We start from the raw sequence: 12,367 nt of genomic DNA on the forward strand, positions 1-12,367 counted from the left end.
GCCATCAGAGCTGCTACCAACCCAAGCAGATGGGACCTGAGTTTAACAGAGAAAACATTGTATAAATATATTATTGAATGTCATCTTTGATGTAATGTTTAAAATTTACTTTAATTGTAAATCTGTTTTAATGACACAGTTCTGTTTTGGGATTTCAGGAATTTGGAGAAAGGGTTATGATCATCACAGGACCTAACATGGGAGGAAAGAGCTCTTACATTAGACAGGTAGCACTGATCACCATTATGGCACATATTGGGTCTTACGTTCCTGCTGATGAAGCTGTCATTGGAATTGTGGATGGAATTTATACCAGGTAGGATGTGAATCATGTTTCTTTCTCTGCAGACAGTCACTGTAAAATACCAGTCATTTGTTTATTTCTTTATTTTGTAGCAATTATTGTTTGCATTGATTTATTTTGGTCGGTTATGTATTTATTTTTGTGATCCTGTGCATTAATTCACTTGAACATTACATTCCACTGACCAGGCAATCAGTCATTAGAATCCAGTTACCAAAAACTTTTCTCCGTCCACAAACCCTATCAAATCTGCTGGGCATTGTCTGTTCTCATACCATGTTGCTAAGGCTTGGAACTCCTTACCTGTACCCATCAGGTCAATACCCTCCCTCCAGTTCTTTAACATCATTCTGAAAGACTTCCTAGCCAAACTCTGGCTCTGTTCTTCTCAACACCAGTGTAAACTATATCCCTAAATATGAACAAGCACATATTCATACCGGACACCTCTTTACTCTCTCTTCTTCATTCACTTCGTTATTTCAGTCAATTTCTCTCCCAACTCTTTTTCTCAATATGCCATAACCTTGTTTTCTCTCACTTAATATTGCAGTTCCTGTTTGTATTGTACTAACTTCTCTTTAATTTCTCTATAAACTGGCTTAAATTTCTCTAAATATTATTAGAAGTTGCTTCTATTCTTAACCAATGTTTTCACATGATGTCAAATTTTGCCTAATTATTTAAACTGCAGATGTTTTTGTATTATTTTTAAAAATTGTAAAATTATTGTTCTTAAAATGTTTTATAATAATTTGGAACTTTTCCTCTCCTGGCCTTCACTGTAAATGGGCACCTATCCAGACCAACTTTTACAGTAATCAAATGTCAGTAAATAACTAGCATGGAAGTATTTTCATCACATTACTGTAAATTAAGCTGGAATTGTGAACTATTAAATTGTATGCCGTTTAGGATAAGGAACAAATAGGAGCATGCATGACTTGCTCATAATACTTCAGGTCTCCACCAGAAAGGGGATAATTTTATTTTGAATTAATTTATTTGGTTTGAATCCTCAAGCACAATGGTTTTATCCAGATTTACTGTTCAAATTTAAATAAATTATTTAAAATAAATAATAAATAAATTTGAATAGCCTTACATTAAGTTGTGTTTGAAAAGATGCTTTGGTCCTTAAACTGATAATCTCTTGATGATGACAAGGTTGTGTCAGAGGACTTAGGGAGACTAGGCAGTAGATGTGCCTTGCCTTTGCTTGCAAGATTTTTTACCTTTTATGGAAGCTTTGTCGACTATGTGACTCTGTATCAGCTGCACAGTACATTTCGGAAACTAAAAGATTTATTTGAGATATTTACCATCCTACCTTCACCATCAAGGTGATTATTGATGACAGTTCAAGTGCACATTTTAATATATGTATTTGTTCATATTAATGACATATATACATTTGGATGTTTTTAAAATGTATGATGTTCATCGTGTTTCACTGTTGCAGTCATTACACTTGGGTTATCCTGCTGGCAGGCTACCCGCAGTCGGCCTGAATTCCAAAGTCTTTGTCTGGCGTCGGTTGTTGTCGCCTCTTCCCTGACGTCAGTGCGCCAGGGGTATAAAAGATACAGCCGACGCCATTTTCTTCAGTCTTTCTTGCCGCGCGGTGCCTGAAGCAAAAGCAGTTCGCAAGTGCTGGTTGGCCGACTCCTGAGATTTTCAAAAATGAATTTCAGATCCGAAGTCTTCATTAAAGCTAAGTACCCCGTTGGGGAAACTTTTTTCATGCTCCAGTCCGATGTCAGAAAAAGTTAACAATTGTATTTCTTGTGGGATGCAAATACCTCATAAGGATTTTCATTCTTACTGTATTCCTTGCCTAGGCCCTGATCACAACGTTGCTAGCTGTCAGTTTTGTGCTAGATTTAACCAAAGCATTATTAAGCATCGGTACGATTTTGCCTTTCATTACTTTGGCTGAAGATTCAATTATATAATGCCGTCGGAACAACTGATGACTGGAGTTTATAAAAAGCACAAGGAAAAAGAAAAGGACAGGCATCCGAAGTCCAAAACCGACGACGAGGCTTCCACTAAGCCAGTCGCCGGTTCTCAGTGAGGCGCTTTCGCAGCCCCTGGTGCCCGCTACCTCAGAGCCACAGGCCGCTGACGACTCCCACATGGAGCCAGCTAGGCCTCTGGATACTCAAAGTATTGGACACTCGGAAACTATTCCCTCAGATGGGTCCAGAGCCGCTGAGCAGGCATCGGCTTCTGAGGGTGTTTTCAGACCTACACAATTATATGTAAAGCCTACTTCAGCTTCCAAAGTAAAGACTAAAGCAGTTCTAAAGACAAAGAAACAAGTACAGCATTCTCCTGGACAGACTACCATGCCTTAAAAACAGATGCTCAAAATGGCCAAAGACCTAATTATCTTGATCAGGGTTTTCCATCCCCCTCCTGACAAGAGGCCTAGGCAAGAGACAGAATATGAATCTTCAGATCAGGTTTCCATTTCCTCTGACTCTTCTTCTGAACAGGAATACTCTCTTCCTCCTTACGAGGATTCTGATGCTGAAGAATCTATCCCTTCAGCCTCACCGCCTGAGTATTATTCTTTTGGGGAAACCCTGCATACCATGAGGGAGCACTTCCACTGGGAGAGCAAAGACTACTCAGAATCTAAGAAAAGGCTTAGAGATTTTCTTTTACTACCTCAGCACAGGCCTTTGGCTATTCCTCCTGTGTTAGACGTTGTAGATGATGTATTTTCAGAGTCCGGACTTTCTCCAGACTCCTTACCCCCTGCCCCTGTTAAACCAGACAGATACTACAGGGTTCCAGATTCACATAAATTTCTTCATAAAAACCCTGCTGCTGACCCAGAAACTATTTCTAAGGGTCCCAAAGGAGTCAAGGCTTCTACTGCAAAAAACCCTATCCCCTCTGATAGAGATTCAAGGGCACTAGATAGATGGGGAAAAAAGGTTTACACTTCTGCTACTTTGGCTGTGAGGGCTTTAAATTGTCAATTTCATATGCTTAAATATCAGCAATACTTAATGGCGCTGCTAAAACAGAAACTGTTGTCAAATTCTGATTGTGCAGAAAATAAGGAAATGCAGTATTTATTGCATGCAACTGAACAAGTGGGAAAGCATGCATTGCAATGTGGTTTTGATTCTCTGGAGGCCTCTTGCAGGGCTGCAGTTATGGGTTCTGTCATTAGGTGGCATGCTTGGTTAAAGGAACAGAATCTGCCTGATCATGTTAAAGCAAAATTATTAGATGCTCCATTACAGCATGATACCTCATTTGGTGTTACAGCAGAGGAGGTGTTGAAGTAAATGGAGGACAAAGCGAAATCTTTGCAAACAGTAAAGTATTTCTTACAGGTACAGCCACCCAGATTTAGCAGGAATTGGCCTACAAAGAATTGGTCCTTTCCAGTGTCAGACAGGCCACATAGAGGCAGATACAGACGCCCCAGAGGCAGACCCCAGCCCCAGGGCTCATACAGGCCTAAACAGTGGGGCGCTTCTACCTCCAAAAGCGGAGAAGACAAATCACAGCCATACAGGAAACAGTCCCAATGACTTTCCTCTACCAGCACCAAGCACTTATCTTTTGGCAGCCCCCTTGGGGGGGGGGGTACATGCTGCACCTCAGAAAATCCAAATCCCATCGAGCTACATGCTCGAGAGACTTGAACCTCAGCACTGAAATAAATAGGACATGTTGGAGGGACAGATTCATAACCCAGAGGCTCCCTTTACTCTGGAATAAAATCCCAGTCCAGGTTAGGCAGAGTCCCTCATTGACTCTCTTCAAGAGGAATCTTGATGAGTGGATGGGAGATCATAGGTTTACCCCGGGTATCACTTCTGTGTCACTGTTAGACAGAGGCACAGTATACTAACCTCGAAAAAGGGCATAGCAAAATTAATTTAAAATGGGTGGTGAAAGCCAAACACACTCTGACTAGGCTTATAAATGCCCTAGGGCAGATAGCCCAGTATGAACCTATGAACCCTTAGGGGGAAAACTAGCACTTTTTTCTCAAAATTGGCACATGATCACCCAGGACCAATGGGTCTTGCATATAGTGTCCCAGGGCTACAGTTTCCACTTTCACACTCTGCCAAGAGCAAAAAGTATGCCAGACCTGCCACACAATCAATGGGCAGAGGCACAAAAACAAGTTTCATCCCTCATGGACATGAGGGCCAATCAGTAAGCACCACAGCAAGAGCAGGGACAAGGATTTTACTCAAGACTTTTCTTGGTACCCAGAAAAGACAAAGCCTGGAGACCAATACTGGACCTGTCTATTCTAAATACATTTCTGGACGTTCCAAAATTCAAAATGTTGACTCTGCAGCAGCTTCTGCCCATACTGGGCAAGAAGGCTTGGCTTGTAACTTTGGACCTAAAAGAGGCACACCTGCATATTCCAGTCAGACAATCTTGCAGAAGATACCTCAGATTCATAGCTGGCTCAATGCACTACCAATTCTCTACACTGCCCTTTGGCTTATCTACTGCGCCCAGGGTCTTCACAAAATGCCTGGCACCAGTAATTGCATTTTGCAGACAAAGGAATTCAAATATAGCCTTACTTGGACGATTGCCTTATTCAAGCAGAGAACAAGGACATTCTACTAAAGCATCTGGCGTTTGTAAAAAGATTACTAATTTGCCTAGGGTACACAGTAAACGAAAAGAAATCAAAACTAGTACCATCTCAAGAGATAATATTCCTGGGTGCAAGCTTAAATACAACTGCCCAGATGGCTTATCTCACGTCAGACAAACAAAGGCAACTGACTTCTTACTTCAAAATGTTGGCAACAAACCCCCAGTTATCTGCAAGAAAAATTCTGCAGGCTTTGGGCATCATGGCATCCTGCATTCTGCTAATTCCATATGCCAGACTGCATATGAGGAAACTACAGTGGTATCTAAAAAGTGTTTGGACTCAACGTTGTCACAGCCTGGAAACATTAATTACCCTCATTCCTTGCCTGCAACAGGAGTTTCGATGGTGGGCACAGGACTATGACCACAACAAGGGACAGCCATTCAGCCTACCCACATCCAGGCAAAGAATAACAACAGATGCTTCAGATTATGCCTGGGGGGCCCACATGGCAGGAAAATGTATTCAGGCACATGGCCCACAAGCCAAAGGCATCTTCACATCAATCAAAAAGAGATGCTAGCTGTTCAGAATGCCCTGACGGCTTTCAAGGATCTACTCCATCCAGGACAACTACTGATAAGGACGGACAATACTACAGTAATGTGGTACATAAACAAACAGGGAGGCACTCATTCCTACCCCCTCTGCAGACGAGCCATGACTTTGTGGGACACAGCATTGACTTATCAAGTACACCTGCAAGCAAAATTCCTGCCAGGAAAGAAAAATGCTCTGGCTGACGAACTAAGCAGAAACCTCACGGATCCCCATGAGTGGAAACTGAATCCACAAGTCTTCAGCATGATAATAAAGAAATGGGGATGCCCAGACATAGATATATTTGCCTCACCTCACAACTGCCAACTACAGAAATTCTGCACAAGGACTTATCACAAGCAAGCATGGAAAGTGGATGCTCTATCATTCAGCTGGAAAACCCTAACAGTATATGCCTTTCCTCCTCTGCCTCTCCTCCCCAAGGTACTCCTAAAGGTCAGACAAGAGAAGCCAAAAATGATTCTGATTGCTCCAGACTGGCCCCGCCAGCACTGGTACCCAATCCTAAAGAGCTTGTCTCAAGGCCCAGCCTGGACATTGCCTCTAATTCCATATTTACTGACCCAACGAAACAATCAGATCCTGCACAGCCAACTCAGAACCCTAAATCTGGCAACATGGTGGATAATGTAGCCATTCAGAACACACCTCTCTCTAAAGCAGTGATGGATGTCATTTTGGAGGCCAGGAGGCCCAGTACCAGAAAATCTTATGCAGAAAAATGGAAAAGATTCTGTGCTTGGAACCAAGCACAAGGAATTGACATGTTTGTACCAAATATTCTTCAGATTTTACAATACCTAACTGAGATGCTGGACAAAGGCCTATCCTTTTAATCAATTAAAATCCATGCCTCTGCCATTTCAGCTCATTACAATACGGAACCACCAATTTTTTCACATCCACTGCCTAGACAGTACCTCAGAGGGGCCAAAAACATAAGACCTCCAAAGACAGCACCAATACCTGCATGGGACCTCAGTTATGTCTTGGAAAAACTCACACTGCCGCCTTTTGAGCCAGCCAATACAGCTGAAATAAAGTTCTTATCTTGGAAAACAGCTGTGCTCCTAGCAATAACCTCTGCAAGATGAGTCTCAGAATTACAGGCACTCATGGCTGTGGAACCTTTTATCATTTTCTATCCAGACAGGGTTTCTGTGAGGATGAACCCGACATTTGTGCCTAAGGTAATGTTGATTGTGGCCCTTAACCAAACCATTCATTTGCCTATCTTTTATTCAAACCCACAGAATAAGGGTGAGAGACTCCTGCATTCTTTGGACATACACAGACAGCTATGCTTCTACTTGGACAGAACTAAAGCTTTCAGAAAGACTGAGCAACTCTTTGTAGCATATGCTGCAGGATCACAAGGAAAGTCCATCTCAAAGCAGACTATTTCAAAATGGATAGGCCACTGCATTCGTCTCTGCTATTCACAACATGACAAATCAGTGCCTAAGGGCATTAGGCCACACTCAACCAGAGCAGCAGCCACTTCAGCAGCCTTCCTCAGACGAGTACCAACCAAAGACATTTTAGAGGCTGCAACTTGGAGTTCAGTACACACTTTTACCAAGCACTACCACTTACCTCTCTACTCTAAATCCAGAGCAGGCTTTGCCACTGCAGTTCTGCAGGGTCTTATAGCCTCTCCTAATCCTATTTAGACCCAGCCACCCAACCTCAGCTTTGGGATTCAACCCAAGTGTAATGACTGCAACAGTGAAACACGATGAACATAGTACAGTTGTGTACCTACCATAAATGTAGATGTTCGAGTGTATTCACTGTTGCAGTCCAGGTTACCCACCCATCATCCCCCTTTTCTTTGCTGGGACTTATCTGTACTTCTCTGTCCTATGCAACCTATGTGGTGTATTTGCTTGTAGATGAAGGAAATGTTTATTTTAGTGCATGCATCCTTATTGGCATAATTTTCAGCCTACCAATTTGGGGGCACCTTACATCTGGGGCAAGAAAAACTGAAGAAAATGGCGTCGGCTGCATCTTTTATACCCCTGGCGCACTGACATTAGGGAAGAGAAGACAGCAACCGACACCGGACCTAGACTTTGGAATTCAGGCCGACTGCGGGTAGCAGGATAACCTAGGTGTAATGACTGCAACAGTGAATACACTCGAACATCTATATTTATACTAGATACATGACTGTACTTTATGCCTCTTGTTAGTTTTATTTTATAAATTACGTTCAAATCTTTTTGAAGCCCACAGTTTTTCATTTACATTAAAAAAAAATGTTGTTTAATGTTTAGCATCCATCTATCAATGTAGTATTGGCTGTACATCTCTTGATTGTGTCTAATACTGCAGTATGAAGTACTAATGCACATCTTACTGGAAGAAAGCTATTGTTTTACATATTGCATTTAGACTAATGCTAGAACAGCTAGGTATTTAATGTTTTTTTTTTCAGCAAGCACTGAGCAAATAACAGCTTAGCTATACAAGTACTCACTTTCTGCAGAGTCATACAATAGCAATCTGTTAACTCTGTCATTAGGTCTTTCCTGATTTTTTTTTTGTCACCTCTTTTAGACCTTCTGTAAGTGAAAGAAAATAAAGTTTATAATTGTGTTGTCTCTTTTTTTAAAGACCTGGCATTATGCTGCAGCATACACACACACACACACACACACACACACACACACACACACACACACTTCTGCGGTAGGTAGCACAGTAATAGAGCCTCCTTTGCCCATTAGGAGTTTAATCCTTAGGCAAGTTATAGCTGACAACATGGCATGAGAAGCAAATATCCCTGCAAATCAGCTGTATGGAGGGGAGTTCTTGGAAATCTAATTTCTCATAGAATGTGTATTTTTCTTCTAAACTGGAAAGACATAATCAGAAAAAAAATGGGAAAGCTGTAGGTCAGACTTCCCCAAGAAAAAAGCTGGCTTTCTGGGTTAGAAGTGTAAACTAATTTATAGATGACCTGCATTTCACTACTGATTTAGGCACTGGTCAAGGCAGTCATGGAGAGAGTACTTTGTGTTGCTTAAGTCTGCTCACCCCTCCCATGGGAAAGGTGTTGGTAGGGCCTTGTCTCATGAGCATCATCTGGTGGAAGATCCTGAAATGTAGCTGCCCTGCACTTGTGACTCAGGGGGCATGTGTATGCCAGCAGTACACAGCAGTCTGAATTAGAATAGTGGGTTTGTGGGAGCCTTCACCTGTAATGCAGTCTGCAGCATGGGTATTTCTCTGTACTTTCTGGTCGGCAAGGAAGGGGAGGATGTTGGGAGCATCTAAAAACATCTCCTAACCCCTACTCAGTGATGATCATGATCCCAGCCCTCTCCTGTCTCCCTATGATATCAGATATGGGGAAGAACAAATGAGACTTTAGAAATAAGGGCTTCATATTCATGGGAGGGTGAGAGCTGTATTATTCCTTGCCAAACTAGCAGTGTATCTCTCAGTCTAGACTTTTCTATGCTGTGTATCTCTAGACTGAGACAGAATGGTGGAGAAAGAAATATTCTCATTACTGTGATTTAGCTGTTGCTTAACCTCATAACTGCAAGTTATAGAGGAAGGATATGTAAGTTTTGGAAGAGCAGATCATATCCAGTCTGTGAGTGTGTGTGTGTGTGTGTGTGTGTGTGTGGTTTCATTCATAAAAAAATGATCAAAACTACACTCGCATAAGATGAGAGAATGATAACATTGTGTCTGGAAATCCTGTAGTGCCACCCTTTCCCCCCATCTGAGTTCTTTGCAGCCTGCATTCCTTCAGTGTATTTAATCATCTCTGAGGTTATTACAGCTTCATGGGACGAAGAAGGAGGATCCTTTCCTTAGTGTGACCAGTGAAGCTGTACCAGTAGTACCACTCAGTTCCCTCTTTCTCATAGGATGTCTGTTGAACTTCTGATTAATCCAGAAAACTTTTTTTTGAGAGCATCTTACCAGCACAGATGTATTCTTGGATATTACTGAAATGTCATATAAATATTACATCACTGCTTTCCTTTACTTCTTAAAAGATAGCCTACATGTACAGAACACCAGGGAAAAAACTGGGTTTGACACCCACACAACCAGTAAGATTACATCAGTGGTTTATCTGCACAAAGATGGATATTTTGCCTCAGACATGGACTCTAGACTTAGGAATTTGTTGATGGAAAAGTATTTTCTCCATTTTTTCATAGGTTATTTGCTGTATGTGACCTGTTACAAAGGCCTTTTATTAAAAGTCAGTCTTATAGAAAAAAAATGTGCAAATCACTTTTCTTTCCTTAATGTCATGACACTTGAGTGCTGCTATTTGCTTAGGATATTGTGCTGTATTATAGGCTTTGGTTAAAAATACTGAAAATTTGCCAAAGTTTGTGCACTACCTTTGATAGATTAACGTTTTTGCAGCCTGCAGTATTACCTTTTCAATACACGGGCTGAGTGCTTGTTGACACTGCTTAATACATAATGCATCTTCTAGATGAATTGCACACATTGAGGTAATTTTGAGCAGGATGAGGGGTTAAGATGGGATGGCTACATTGTTATTTTCTGAGAAAAAAAATCCTGAAATTGCCAAAAAACCTGGTTCACTAATTGAAGCACTGTTTTATAACTTTGGTACTTTGAATCGTTTGCCCTACTTTTTAGCATATTTTTAATACTGATGTCTTATATGAATGCAAGCAGTGAACATTATAATTTGTAACATGTTGTTGAGTCTTTCGGCTTTTCCCGGTTAGGGGTCGCCACAGCGGAACTCCGGTCCGCTAATGATTGGTAGTTGATTTTTACGTGCCGAGTTACCAGCCCTGACCCACAACCTTCAACGAAGGTACGCCCATTCACGCATGTCTCCACGCAGAAGACGCTCTATCTGAGAATTGAACCAGACAGCGTCTTACTGTGAGGCAACAATGCTACCGCAGCACCACCACCATTATAATTTGTAACATAGTTGATGTAAAGCGAGTAGAGAATCTCCTATGGGGTTGCAGAAAACACTGACTAGGTACCCCAGAAATTGAAGTTACTGCATGTTTTACACTGATTTGTTGAAATTGCGTAATTGAGAATACTGTTTTTCTGTTTGTTGGTTTGTAGTATTTTGACCTGAAATCTTGAAATGTCATCTTGTGATGCCGTCATAAGTTTAGAAAATGGGCTGGCAATGATGTAGATTCAGAAATGTCCTCTTTAATGATAAAATTACATTATAGTGTTTGTTATAGTGACAGTAGTCTCCTTTATGATGTGATTTGAATAACTAACTGTATTTGTAAGTTTTGGCTAAAAATGAAAAATACACTGCCTATATTTTTGGCTGCTGCTGTGGTATTAACCATAGATCTTCAGTGTGGCACTTCTTACAATGCTGCCTCAAGAGTTAAATGTCTTACAAATTTCACAAAAGTAGCACAAATGTCTGTATACTGCAATGGATATGTCAAATGTTTAATTATAATGCATTAGGTGCATAGCTAGTACAGAATAGTTGTTTTACAAGTAGCTTGTTTTGAAGCTGTTTAAAAAAGTAACATTTACAGAGCTCTCATAGTCCCCAGACTCTGTTATAATAAGTGACATTCCGGTCAGTAATTAGTTAACATACTCTCAGTGTTACTAGGTAACTGTTAATTACAGACTGCTTTGCTTTCAAGGTCTCAGCTGATGAGCTGAGAACATGAGGAACATGATAATTATGCAGTTATAGACCATCTCTTATGTATTACACCTTGTATAATCAAAATCACACGTTACTTCTGCTTAACCTGGTTTTCTCTGTGTTTCATAAGGACACAGTTTTTATATAGCAATCACAGAGGTAGAATCAGTAAGAATATGTACTTGCATATCTCCAGATACCGTTTTTTAACATCTTTAGTGAATTATCACTTGTGGCATAGGCAAATTTACATTTATATAAAAATAATCAAACTGTATTAACAAGTTCATGTTTTCAAATATTATACTTTACATATAACCTTAACAACATTACATAAATAATTCAATTCCTGCCTTTTTTGCTACATCTTTATTAAACTGTCACTTACTACATAGGCAATCATACATTTATATAAGTGAAAACAAACCACGCCAACACAATCCTAGTTGCAAGCATTTTACATCATAAACCATACTGACATACTCCCAGCTGCAAACATTGTACATTACTTATAATCTACCCTATCATGTCCGGTTCGATACTCAGCTAGAGTGTCTTCTGCGTGGAGACATGCCTGAATGGGCGTACCTTCATTGAAGGTTGTGCATCAGAGCTGGTAACTCGGCACGTAAAAATCAACTACCAATCATTAGCGGACCGGAGTTCCGCTGTGGCGACCCCTAACCGGGAAAAGCCGAAAGACTCAACAACAACATAGCTCACTTAAGTCATGCCTTCTCTTAAACCTCATTCCTCCCCTGTATGTATTGTTCCCACAATTCCCATTTTTCCTATGTAGTTTGCTCCTAGCCCTTTTTCTAAAGATCTCAGTGCCAGTTGTTTTATCTCTTTTACTGTATTCACTATTTCTAGTATAGTTGATTTAGGTTTTGATTCCATTTTCTAGTAATCGCTTTTTCGGCAGCCATCATAATTAAACACAGCAAGGCCTTACCATGTCTAGGCAATTCTGATTCTGTGTCATAGCTCAGAAGAATCATCTTCCTTGCACCAATCTGCCCACCCAATATCTCCGACAGTGCATCCCTCAGGGAATTTTTAAAGTCCTCCAACATACCGCACTCACAGAAAATAGGTTTCCAATTACCTCTTTCCTCCCCGTCACACCTTCAGCATTTGCTGTATATATGTCTAGCTAGGGAAAAATGCGCTGGAGTCT

At 40.8% G+C, this 12,367-nt stretch overlaps 1 protein-coding gene across 1 annotated transcript in view; it reads left to right on the plus strand.

Moving 5' to 3' along the window:
• Window positions 1–12,367, plus strand: part of MSH3 (mutS homolog 3) — a 3,764,176-nt gene that overhangs the window by 2,666,296 nt on the left and 1,085,513 nt on the right. The window contains exon 20 of the mRNA XM_044064237.1: window positions 159–316. Within this exon, the coding sequence (XP_043920172.1) occupies window positions 159–316 (158 nt within the window). The remainder of the gene's footprint in view (window positions 1–158; window positions 317–12,367) is intronic.

Source organism: Protopterus annectens, chromosome 2.part2, assembly GCF_019279795.1.
Source record: "Protopterus annectens isolate FY-2018-M chromosome 2.part2, PAN1.0, whole genome shotgun sequence".
Taxonomy (NCBI): domain Eukaryota; kingdom Metazoa; phylum Chordata; order Ceratodontiformes; family Protopteridae; genus Protopterus; species Protopterus annectens.